Source organism: Phascolarctos cinereus, unplaced genomic scaffold, assembly GCF_003287225.1.
Source record: "Phascolarctos cinereus isolate Bilbo 61053 unplaced genomic scaffold, phaCin_HiC Scaffold_5;HRSCAF=322, whole genome shotgun sequence".
In the NCBI taxonomy this organism is placed as follows: domain Eukaryota; kingdom Metazoa; phylum Chordata; class Mammalia; order Diprotodontia; family Phascolarctidae; genus Phascolarctos; species Phascolarctos cinereus.
Genome location: NW_027555958.1, coordinates 402,788,785 through 402,802,053, shown reverse-complemented (window position 1 = coordinate 402,802,053; position 13,269 = coordinate 402,788,785). Strand labels below are relative to the sequence as shown.

Here is a 13,269-nt window from a genome sequence, read left to right as displayed (position 1 = left end):
GCAAGTTTCTTAAATGTCTGGTCCCTTTTAGAATTTCTTGGGGAAACTTAAGGTACCAGAAATGGTAGCATTCATACTCAAATCACCCAGCAATTATTTAGACTAACTCCACTGTCTTAAGGCAGCTAAAACTTTGGGATTAACCAATCAGTGAGTATTTCTTGAGGCCCTACTATGCATCATTAGATACTCAGCAAATCCAGATTGTGCTATCCAAGAGAAGTAGGGCATGAGAAGTTCTACTGCACGTAAGCCCCTTGAGACTGTATCTCGTTTCATCCTTTGGGTTTGTATTCCCCCTTCCGAAGCACAGTGCCTGGCAGATGGTAAGTACTTAGTAAATAAACACTTGCTGATGGATTGATTGATTGCCTGATGGCAGTGACCATTTCCATCTTTTGTCTTTGCATTCCCAATACCTAGCACAATGCCTGGCACGTGGTGAGCGCTTAAACTTGTTGACTGATTTTGTTTTTATCTCTACATTGAATTTCTTATTCATGTGATATTCTTTTTTTTTTCCTTTTCTCCAAAGGGTCGTGATTACTGTTCAGAAGAAGAAGATATCACATAGTGCCAATTCTACCAGTCAAAACAGGAATTACTACTGTGTAAATAGATTACAACCCAGTTGAGATCTTTGGGAAGGTCGTCTACAACACACACACAAAAACAGCACTACATAATAAAAAGAAGATCGTCTCCATATTGTATGCCCCATTCACTTACAATGTTTCTTAATGAACTTGCAAAGGAATATTGCTAAGAACTGTTCTAAAACTTTGTTGCTGCTAGTTAAAACTTGTTGCAACTTTTCACTCCTCTTTGTGTCCAGGTATGCAGCAAAATTCTAAAATTTCACCTTACAGACACGGTTGTTCTTACAGATGCTGCCCAGCTGATTTTCTATCAGATGAAATAGTGATGAACTCAAATACCAAACTTCCATTTCTAGAATGTTCCAGCTTCTCTGATACCTTTTCCCCTCCCCTCCTCTCTTTAAAGCTGTTTGTCAGTCCAGAGATGGACCAGAATATTGCTTCTTAACTGGCGATTTTGAGGTTGGGAGATGGGGATGGTTGCTATGGCAAGCCTTGTTTCTCCGCTAAGAAGAAATGGAGAAGCTACTATCTATTCAAAGCATGTTGTCCCATGAATACTGGAAGTGATGCCGGAGCAGCTGATTGCCTCACTTACTAGGTATCTTAATCAAGGACTAAGCTTGCAGTTTTGGCTTTGCTCAGACGCAAATGGAAGTGTGATCACAATCATTTCGAATCCCTTTTTTTTCTAAGGAAATAAACATTTTACTGTTTTTATGTATCTTTGTCTTCTACCATTCATCTAGCCCAGTTTTTGTTTTTGTTTTTGTTTTTTTACAAGTATCTCGCGGGTAGGCAAGTTAAGCACTTTTGTTGCAATACTGATGTTAGACTTAATTGCCTCCCTGCCTTTCCCATTTATCCTTTCCCAGGTATTACCGGGGCGAATGAGAGGAGGCATATATCCCCCTCCTTTATAGCAATCACACTTATTTTTTGCCACCAAATAAAGCATCTCACTTCCTTGTTTCTCCCCCTTACAACAGGTACAGGAACCTTTTCCCTTCTTATTTTCCTCTCTTCAAGGACTAGTTTGTATATCTACAAGGTTTTGACCTTCTGGGGAAAAAAAGTGCTCAAGTTAAATTGGTCACAGTTGTTGGAAATTCCAACAGCCAGAAGTACCTGGACAGCGATGGGGAATGTTGATTGTGTGTTCTGTAGAGTTTATTTTTCCATATTATACAAAGAGGATGATCTCTTCTCAAAGACAGAGGTAATATTTTTAACAAATATTGTCACAAGTAAATAGTAACCATAAGGGGGGAAAAAAAACTTTTGTATTTTTTTAAATGAGTTTGATAGCTTTGATGAGGACTCTCTTTATTACTTTCAGGGGGAAAGGCTACCATAATGAATGCCATGCCATGCTGACCATGCTTTGTCCATGTAATCCACATGGCTTAAGTTCAGTCACAAAGATTATTCCATCTTCCCCAGTCTTGGATTGTGAACTTGAAGGAGGCGCTTGTGACTTAATTAACATTGCCACCCTGTGGTGTTAGTGGTTCAGATGTTCCAGGGAGTAAAAATGATTTTCTGCCAGGGAAGAGAGCATGACTCTAAATGTGTTCTTAATGAAAAGATGAGATAGGACTTCAAGATGGGCCTCACATAATTGATGGCAGCCATTCATTCATGTGCCAGCTGCATGTCTTTTCCTTGGTTTTGAATGAGGGGAAACTGAAGATGGAAGAACCTTAGTCAAAGGGATGAGGAAAATGGACTTAAACATTACCAATAAAAAACCCTTAATTCTTTCAAGCCAACACAGCAGATATTTGGGGAGCAGTTATGACTGTTATATAAATAGGGAGAAAGCCAAATTGTAAGACCTTTTTATCCTGATCCAAACAGGAAAATGTCAGTTCAAGTCTCCAAGGCTTTGGAAGTTTTTCACCCCCTTCATCTTCCACATCCTCACTCATGGTTTTGCTCAAGGAATTTAAATAGTTTTCCTCAAGTGAATTAATTGAAAGTTAGTTACAGTCTGGGCACCTAATCCCACCCCTTCCACCCTGGAGAAACCTGTTGCCTCGGATTCTAGCAATTTAATATCATGATGGTGGCATTTTCCCATGGCTCCTTCGTTGGTGTTAGTCCTAAACAAAGAGGAAAACAAATCTGGGTTTGAATCTCCCCACTGTCCTTTTCTACCTATGTGACCACCTTGAGAGGTCATTCAAGCTCTAGGCCTCAGTTTCCTTGTCTGCAAAATGAAGGGGTTGGACTAGATGACCTCCAGGATTGCTAAATCTCTGATCCCATAACTAAGTTGGTTAAGCCAAGGCTTCTGCGGGACTCTTAAACTTGGTATCTCAATGTCTTCCCTAGCAAAGGATCACCTCTTCCCCAAAGACAAGATATTCCCACTTCAGTTTTCTTAAAAGCATTCTGATCTGTTGCACCTCTATGAGGAATGATGGTCTTCAGGAGCTCAGACTTTAAGCATGTGAATGAAACCAAAGGGGTCCCCTGCATGAACCCAGTGGCTTCCCACTGAAGGTGCTGTCTTGCTGCCACACTTAACATGGAGTCCATATCTGATGTGCAAAAGTGATTTCATCTGTAGTCACATTTGGCAGATCTAGAAATAGATCTGGGAAATGGGGTGGTTGAGCTGGTTGGCACGAAATGCCTGATTGTGTTAACAACATTCAAAACTGTCTGTTTTCCTTGTGTTGGTTCTAATCATGAAATTGTCAAGTGACTTTGTGGTCGTATTTCATTTTTCAAAGCCTTTTGAAGGGATCTAAAACAAAAATATTTTGACTCTTCCTCCTGTGCAGCCTGCGATGAGGCAGACACTGTTTCTGATGCAGGGAAAAGAAGAAGCTGATTTATGGGAGGGTGCAGTTGTGGTGACTGATAACACAGCAGCCCTAGCTCAAGGGGAGGGAGGGAGGAGGCCCATTGGGTGGAGATTAGAGAAGAGTGAGAAATGAGCCCAGGTACAAGTCTCCCAGGATACCTCAATAGGATTTGCTGTACTGAGTGTCATTCAAAGCACAGCTCCCGGGCTGCCAATAGGTGTGGTGCAGCTGGCAACAAGACTTAAGGTGGTTTTGTAGGTGCCTCATGTGCTTGGAGTGGTGGTGTTATAAGAGATCGGGAGTATATAGAGGTAGCCTTCTTTCCATTGGCAGGGAGTCAGGATCACCCAGGACTGTGGTCATAATGGAATACATTTGTGCTCATGACTGGCAGAGACCTTTAAAGAAAATTTGTGTCAGTGCTGTTTCTTAGACCCAGGCTTCGAACAAGAGGAGGTTGTTGGGGTCTGTTTGGGGATACACGAGGGCCTGAAGTCTAAGGAAAAGAAATAAGGTCCAAAAAAGCAGCAGCAGTCACTAAACAACCAACCTATGAAAGAAAATAGTTCTCTTTCCATACGCAGCATAGCTAAAGACAGGAGACTAGGTTTGGATCCTCTCAATAACCAGCGACCTCACTCAGTTCAATTCAGTACTCATTAAGCACCTACGATGTGGAAGGCATTGTTCCAGGTGCAAGGGATAAGAAGACAAAATGAAGAATTGATCTGACGATCCCTACCCAGCTCAGTCGTTCTTTCTTCTCTGCCAGAAACCTAAAGCTTTATTCAAAGGAGCAAATTCAGTTTCAGGCTCCACTGACAAAGTCATGAAGAGAGATAGAGGTCTCAGCCATGATGGCAGGATAGGCAAATGACCATATGAGAAATGGCTACCTGTATGGCAAGGCAGCAGACAATGGCAAGCGCAGTCACTAAGGGGCCTGCTTCAGGAAGGCCTTTTTGCTACCATCCCATTTCAGAGATGATCTAATGTCCCCTCTTCCTAATTAATCCATGTCCCCCCGTGTCAGGCCTTCCAAAAACATGATGTCTATAGGAAAGGAGTGTGATTATGCCAATGACCTTACATGATTGTTATTTGTTTCGCAAATAACATGAGTTGTCATATTGATTAGAAGACGCATGTTGAGAAGGACGGAAAGTGTGCTTAAAAGATTGTTCAAAAATTAAATAGTAGGTATTGTATGTTGTGGTGGAAGGAGCCCAGAGTGGGCAGCCAAGCAGACGTGGGATAGCTGCCATTTATTTACCTGGGTGAACTTGGACCAATCACCTCTCTGGATCCCAGTTTCCACCCCCAATATGAGGGGGATTGGACTAGATGACCTCTAAGGTCCCTCCCACTCATTCTGTAACTATAAAAAGACACCTGCAGTGAACATTTGTTGCTGATTTAGAAATGGTTGCGACTTAGGCTTCAATCATATACCTCCTCTATTCCACCGTTACAAAAAAAAAAAGGGCTTAAATATAATTGCTTTGTAGGAAAAGAAATGTCAAAGGAAAAACACTATCTCATAATAATGCCTGTCTTTTGATATTTTTTTTTCCACAGAGGGAAAATAATTGGTATCTGTACAAAAAAAAATAATTAGCGAACACTGTTATTAGCTACTAGTTTACACAAATGTGCCATCCATATATTTGGATTGAAAGACGTTTTCAGTTATGTGTTTATATTCTCAGACATCAGGCTTTTCTTTAAGCTGTCTAAAACCTCAATAGAAAAATGAGACCCGGTCTGGGAAGAGGTTCTGTATGGTTAAGGGCTGGACTAAAGGGTAATTTGACATTGAAAATTCTGGTTTCATGATGTCATGTGAGTAGATGACTGGACCCCAGTGCTACTGTGTTAAAACTTGTGTGAAACAGTTGGCTTTCACATTGCAAACGTCTCTGCAATAAACCTTTTGGAATTTCATGAATGAAGTCTATGATTTGCTTTTTGCCAGTGAATGATTTGGGTTTTTCCAAGAAGGGAAAGAAGTGGTTTGAATAAAATGTTTCTAGCTGGAATCAGTTCACTCTTCCTTGACTTTGGCAATCACCATTTTCTATGTGACTGGAAACATATCAAAAGTTTCAGTTTGGAAGGGGATTCTGCACATGCATGTGCATGTCAGGCGCAAACCAAAGGACTCACCAGTTACCTTGCATTTTTCAAGTATTTCATCTCATACTGGGGGTCCATTCTAAATAGAATGCCATTGGCAGGGGTGGGGAGGCGGGGAGAAGGAGCTTGTCCTGTTTAGAATGCACAGCCTTGTATAAATATTAGTGTTGATCAAAAGGAACCTGTGCTCAAAGCTTTTAAGATTTTTAATTCAATCCTTTTCCATTACTGTAAAATTGCCCCTGCCTATCTGTAGCATCCGCCATCCAGAGTATTCCTTTGGCTCATCATCATACTTTCATTTTAGAGTTATAAAATCTTGAAGACCTCATAATCCAGCCTCTGATGTCAAGCAAGACACTTCCCTATAACATCCTCATTAAGTAGTCATCCTTCCACTGCTGAAATATTCCAAATGATAGAACCCATCACCTAATGAAGCAGCCCATTGCACTGTTGGAAGGCTGTAATTGTCAGTAAGAGCGTCCTTTTATTGGGCTGGAATCTGCTTCCCTGTTAACTTTGAGCCATTCATCCCATTCTGTCTCAAGGCCACATGTGGTCCTCTAGGTCCTCAAGTGCAACCCTTTGACGGAATCCAAACTTATTCTGTGAAGTTCTGTATGTAAGACTCTCTGTCTAGGCCCTCAAGTGTGGCCCTTTGACTGAATCCAAACTTCACAGAATAAGTTTGGATTCAAAGGGCTGAACTTGAGGACCTAGAGGACCACATGTGGCCTCAAGGCTGCAGGTTCCTCACCCCTACACTATGTGTGTAACTGTAGGTGTAGCCTATGATCCTGTCAATCAAAAAACATTCATTAAGCACTTAGTACATGAGCTTTTTTTGGAAGCCACATCATACTATTGATTCATATGAAGTCTTCAGTTCATTATAGAACCTTTGAGTCTTTTCCACATGAGTTACCACCTAACTATATCTCCTCAAATCTGCAAATGTGAAGTTGATTTTTTAACCTAAGTACAAAAGATTACATTTTATAGTTTAAGATTTAGCCCATTCTAACTTGCTGACCTTTTTTTCCTTGATGCTGAGTGTATCATTCAGCATTTTATCTAAGGAATATCTTGTGTCATTGCTGAACAAAACCAAGCAGGGATAACGCTCACTAGAGACGTTCCTCCAAGTAGGAATTATTCCATTGATCAACATTCTTTAGCTCTGGCCCTTTATGCCACTTTTAAATCTACCTAACCTCTACCATCAATACCATCCATATCACTGTCTTGTCTGTGAGGATAACATAGAGGTACTTTCAAATGCCTCCCTAAAATATAGATTTGCACCTGTCTAGTGATACAATCAAAAAAGGAAATGAGGTCATTTTATCATAACTTGTTCTTCATGAACCAATGCTAGTTCATAGTGATCGCCATTCTTGTTCCTAAATAAATAGTCGTTTGCCATTTTAAAAATCCTTTTCAAATCTATTTGAGTATCAAGTTAACATCTGTAGTTAACATCTTCCCCTTTCAAAAAAAAAAATCAGGACCAAAAAGAAAACTTGAGCAGCATTTGCCTGCCTTCAGTCTTCTAGTACCGTCGCTGTTCCCATGATTCATCAGAAATCACCAAAGGCAGACCAGAAATGACACCACTTGGTTCTTTTAGAATCTTTAGTTTTAATTTCTCCAAGGCCAAGGGAACTGGACTTATTTAGAGTGCCTAGAGACTGTTATCAATCAGTCAGCATGTATTTCTCCAGTTTTTCCTATGTACTGAACACCATGTTAGATACTGGGAAAACAAGAGAAAAATAAAATATTTGTCTTAATATTCTACGGGGAGAGACAACATGTATATATGTTTGTGTGTATGTGTGTGTGTGTGCATGCATGTGTGTGTATACACCCATGCCTATGTACACACGCTTACTCACGCGGGTTTGCATGCACACACACACACACACACACAAATATATTTCTTTTAAAAAGATACAAAAGAAATACCAAGAGGTAGTAGCAGCTGAGAGGGTCAAGAAAGGCCTCATGTGGGAAGTGATGCATGAGCTAGTTTCTGAAAGAACCCAGAGTCTTTAAGAGGGTGATGCAAGAAGGAGTTACATGGTAGGCACAGAAGACAGCCTGGGTAAAGGCATGGAGACTGGGGATGGAGGAGTAATAAGAGGTGTTGCCACACTATCACTGTAGCTTCCTCTTAGACATATTTGATTTATCCTTTCCTGGCAGAAGATTATTCTCTTTAGAGGAGACAAAAGTAAAATAGCAATTGAGTGATTCTCTACTCTTCTTTCCACTGTGTTTACACTGCATCATCTCCAGTAATAAGTAAGCCTGTGTCTAACATGGCTTACTTTGTGGTTGGGGTTTTTGCTTGTTTGTTTGGGTTTTGTTTTTGTTTAGTTTGGGGGTTTTTTGGCCCCAACATAGCTTTAAATGCCCCTCCTTCCCCCCCTCCCCCCAGGCTTCAGGCCATTCTGGGTTGGAGTCTTCCTAACGCATTAGATTCTTATTGTATCCCAGCATTCTTATTATGTCACATACTTAAATTCTTCCTGAATTATCTATGTGCTCCCTCCCCCATTTTTTTCATGGGTTGGAAGTATGTACTTCTAGTTCCATTTGTTGTACATTTTCTTTTACTTTATCAAAGACCTCCCTGTGCAGGCAGGCACTTCAGTCTCACTAGATGCCTCTCCTTTTCCTCCTCTCTGGGATCAAGTGTGATTGAATTATCAGGCCACTTGGGCAACACAGCTCGCTCGCTCTCGCGCTCTCTCTCCCTCTCTCTCTCTCCCCCTCTTTCTGTCTCCCCCTCTCTCTCTCTCTCTCCCTCTCTCTCTCTGTCTCTCTCTGTGTGTCTGTCTCTGTGTGTGTGTGTGTGTGTGTGTGTCTCTCTCTCTCTTTCTCCCCCACCCCTGTCCACATAGGGTGTCTTGCCCTTACCTTTGGGTGCTCTGCCCAAAATAATTAAATTTTGATCCCTGAAACGCTTTTTTTCTTGAGGACCACTCCTTAAACTCAAATCATTCTGGCTGTCATTGATTGCCTAACAAGGGTCTTCCCCTCCTACACTGATTTTTTTTTTTGACTAGCTAAAGAGGCCATTATCTGCCTCATTTCTTACATAGCCTTAATCATTGAATGGGCATTGCCTCAGTCAAACTGAGACCTGTTTAAGAACTTAGCTTAAAAATAGAGCCGTCTCCAGTTTTCTTGATATGTATCTCTCCACTGGACCCAGATTGCTGTGGAGGAGAAAGTGAGGCTGATGACTTTGCACAGACCTTCCCTCACTTAAATCCAATTCATTTGCATGTCATGGCATCACCTCCCGACCTCTTCAAGAATAAAGAACAAACAACATTGTCAGGATTTTATTTTTAAAAGCCTTTCTTCTTTCCTTCCTTCCTCTCTTTCTTCCCTCCTTTTATTCTTCCTTTCTCTCTTCCTTTCTTGCTTCCTTTCTTTTTCTCTTCTTACCTTTCTTCCTTTCATTCTTTCTTTCCCTATCTCACTGAGGCTGAAAGCCATTTACAACTTGAGCACTAATCTGCTTAGAAGTTTTAACTTTCGATTTGTTCTTCCTTAGGCTTCCTGGTGCCCCACAAAAAAAAAAACCACCCTCCCCACTTTTCTCCCCACATCCCAGCTCTCAAGGGCTCATCATATTGTTCTGGACTGACTGTGGATACCTGATCTGCAATTAGCCCTACCACAGCTCAGAACTCCTAAGCTGAGGTGATTTGTCAGCCTTACTTAACCTCTCATGTAGAAAGAAGTATAGACATTCACCACCACACCCAACCATTCTTCTTGAACTCTATTCTCTATAGAATCTCTGGCTGTGGTACCAGATCTTCATCTTGAGGAGTGTGTTTGACACACTGTCTTCCTGCTTCAGAAGAGATTCATTACTAGACAACACATTATCTGAGCTTCCAGGAATGAAACCAACAATTGACTTTTAGAATCTTTTCAGCACATGAGATTGAAGCATTTTTTTCACTTTATTTTTCTTGCTTTTTTTTAATGTGGCTAGTTTAGAAATGTGTTTTACATGACTTCACATGTATAATTGATATCACATTGCTTGCCTTTTTAGTGGGTAAGGGAGGACTGGCAGAGAGGAAGAAAATTTGGAGCTAAAAATTTTTAATAAATGTTAAAAAAAAAAAGGGGGGGGGGCAGCTAGGTGGCGCAGTGGTTAAAGCACTGGCCCAGAGTCAGGAGGACCCGAGTTCAAATGTGGCCTCAGACACATAATACTTACTAGCTGTGTGACCCTAGGCAAGTCACTTAACCCCATTGCCTAGCAAATAAATAAATAAATGTAAAAAAAAAAAAGAAAAAAGAAAGAAAAAAATCTTTTCAGTAAATGACAAAAAAAAAAAATTAGTCCCTGCCATAGTCAGAGACTAGTACAACTAGAACAAACTTCTATATGCTGCATTTTATTTATCTTCCTGGCTTTCTTAGATGCATTGTTTTGTCTTGAGTTTGTGGAGTCTAATAGTTAGAGAGCAGACCTATGGTTTCATTGGTGTATAGACAACTCTTTGAATGAGGACATCCCTTCTCCCAATGCAGATTAGAATCTGTCCTGCAATTTTAATCTTAAAGAGTTACCTAGAACACCGAGATGTTAAGTGATTTGTCCAGGCTCACCCAGCCAGTATGCATTAGAGGCAGATATCAACTATCAACCATGCCATGCCATTTCACATCTACTAGTCACAAGCAAAAAAAATAAAAAATAAAATGCCAGCCTTGCAAAGAAATCTACAAAATTGCCAGCCTTTCTCTATATTCTTGGTCATCTTTGATATAACTGAAGAAAGTCAGGACCTGTGCTGGATGCCACTTGCAAGTTTAATTGACATTCCTCTTTGGCTGTCACCTAGTTTCTTGTGGATTTGTGCCTGACTTCTTTTTTTTACTTTTTGCTTTTTCAGTGAGGCAATTGGGGTTAAGTGACTTACTTGCCCAGGGTCACACAACTACTGTCAAGTGTCTGAGGCCAGATTTGAACTCAGGTCCTCCTGACTTGAAGGCCAGAGCTTTATCCTCTGCACCACGTAGCTGCCTCCTGATTTCGTTATGGTATGGGGCCTACAGATTTCTAGGCCAGTTGAAGCATTGTAAACTTTACGTAGAACTCTCCCAGGTCCTTAGGGTGCTGTCCTCTCACTCTCAAAACTTCCCTTGGTAAAGGGAATGGCGCTGCACTTTCCCTGGAGATGCAGGGAGGAACAGTAAATTTGGTATGAGCCTAGCTCCTAGCAATGGTATGTCTTGTCAATGATCCAGGCAGTTACATGAACGGTAATTGCCAGATTTCTTGGAGATGAGTTAAAAGTGGCTTTTATCCCTCTGAAGCCTGATAAATTCATTTACCCCATAATTTATCCCCATCTAGGGAGCCCCACTCTGTCGTGTCCTACCTGCATACCTTATGCTGCTCCCCTGTCCCCAAGAAAATAGTGCATTTGGGGCCTTAGAGCTTGAGCTTGAATTGAAGATATAGAGTTGGAAGAGAACCTTACAATTCCTTTCTTCAACCCCTCAAGGCCCAGAGAGGTTGAGTGATTTTCCCAAGATCCCACACATAATAAGATATAAAGCCAAGATTCAAATCCAGAGCCACCAACTCCAAATTTAATGTTCCCTCCTTCACATTGATGCAGAGTTGAGTTGGATCGGATTTGAGAACTGCAGAGAAGACACATCCAGGCTCAGCCTAAACTGCCTTCTGAGCCCCCAAGACTAAAAATCACTTGAGTCTTGGGAGCTGACCAGCCTAGATCTAGAGATGGTAAAGCAATGCCCAACCCCTGGACTGATAGAATATAGGCCTAGACCCCAGTGGCCAGTCGGGTGGTTGGTTTTATTACAAGTGAGTTTCCGAAAGACAAGAGTCTTAATAGATCTCAATCCAATCTTACCATTCCAAACAAGGTGCATATTCACCTGAATGAATATGCAAATTTTACTCGTGTTGAGCCTGTCAATAGCTGCAGTAGGGCTTTAAATGTGGAATAATTTACCTTAACAAAAGAAGAAGAAAAGGAGAAGGGGGTGGAGTCATATTGTTAAAGTTCTCCAGGTTTAACTTTTGTTTTTATGCACTTCTAAAGGTCTCAGATATATCTCTAGGTAAGTGCCACTTTTGCTCTACAAAGGTAGAAACGAGAAAGTCAACTAACTTGCCCAAGATCACACATCATGTGAACAGGTGAGCTTGAACCAGAATTGAGGTCTTCTGATTTTGCTGACTTCTAAACAACTGGTCTGTCCCTGACATCCATGTCTCATGGGATGCATGTACTTACCTGCAAAAGCAAGCTGACTCTCATTTTTTATCACCAACCCAGTCAATGAGTATTCATGAAGTGCTTACTGTGTGCTGGGTACAATGTGGCACCAATCTCTGGAGATATAGAGCCTGCCTTCAGGAAGCTCCCATTCTAATGGGAGAAGACAGAATGCAACAAATGAGCCATTCAAGATATAGACAATTACAGTCAGAAGGAAGGCATTGGGCTGGGGGCTGGGAGGGTGGGGGAAGGGACAGTAATGACCAAGAAAGCTTTCTTATAGAAAATGAGATTTGATCTGAGAAGGCAGGAAATGAGGAGGAAGCCCCCGTATCTATGGGTAACTCTTATGAGGTTCCCTCAAAGTCTCAGGATCCATGTTCCTTCGACTGCCTCATTTCAACTGTTCTGCTGAAACTTCTGACTGGCCTAAATTCACTTGGGGCCCTCTTATCATGTTCTAGCAGATCCAGGTGCTAGGTTTGTCTATCACTGAGAATTCAGCAAATGAAACAGTTTAGCACACTCTTCCCCTCTCGGCCCTCTGTTTTATATCACCTGCAGAGGTAAATGTCGCTGATAGGAATTCATCTCTTTATTAGGCAGGTGTAAAATGTTGCTTACTTGGCTATCCAGATTTTGAAGGCCTGTGATTCATAAGTCCCCAAGGCCAGAATAAAAAATGAAGAGGCAGCATGGATCATGACCTGGTAAATCCAGGTCCCATTCCCAACACCTAAAATGTGAACCCAAGATTTCCCTTACCTCTACTCTCACCCCCTGAACAGAACTGTGGTTAGAGGCCCTATCTCTAGAGCTAATTACAGCAGTCCTCACTGATCAGACCACAAGTTAATAAGATTCGTCATCTCTGGGCCTCAAGGATACTCATTAGTTTTGGTCAGATTGGAACCTTGAGCCTTTCTCTCATGAAAGAATCACCCTAGGAAGTAAAATCTACCTCTGTTCAGAAAGAAGAATCCCTCCCACCCACACCCACCCTTTTCCTCTTGGGAACCTGGCCATCTTCTGTACATTCCAGCCACAACAAGAATACAATAGAGTACAGCTGGAGAAAAAAGGAAAGCCTATCACTAAAGGAAAAAAAATAGTTATGGTGAGGATTGTACCCACATTCTGCTTTCTGAAATAAATGAAACTCTTCTGACAAATCATTGAGCGGATAAGTTAGTCCATAACACTTCTGACTCTAAGCAATAGCAATTTCTCTGGTGGCAGCAGTCACCCCAAGAGTTACCATGATCTGCATTTGCTGAACAGCCACCATAATGGGATTCCCCTGAAGAGAAAAGAATAAAAAAAGACAACAGAAGCTGCTTTACCTTTCCAAGCTTACAGGCCACTGGAGAACAGTCAGATAGCTAAGATAACACAGAACAGGAAAAAAAGTCAAAGACC

The 13,269-nt window shown here is 41.3% G+C and overlaps 1 protein-coding gene across 4 annotated transcripts in view; it reads left to right on the top strand.

Annotated features, from left to right (window-relative positions):
- The window catches only part of CUNH1orf21 (chromosome unknown C1orf21 homolog), a 265,651-nt gene extending 260,288 nt beyond the window's left edge, over window positions 1-5,363 (top strand). For all 4 annotated transcript variants that reach the window (XM_020984395.2, XM_020984393.2, XM_020984394.2 and 1 more), the window contains one exon: window positions 536-5,363. In XM_020984395.2, coding sequence (XP_020840054.1) covers window positions 536-574 — 39 coding nt within the window. In that variant the 3' untranslated portion in view covers window positions 575-5,363. The remainder of the gene's footprint in view (window positions 1-535) is intronic.
- Window positions 5,364-13,269: the final 7,906 nt, after the last annotated feature.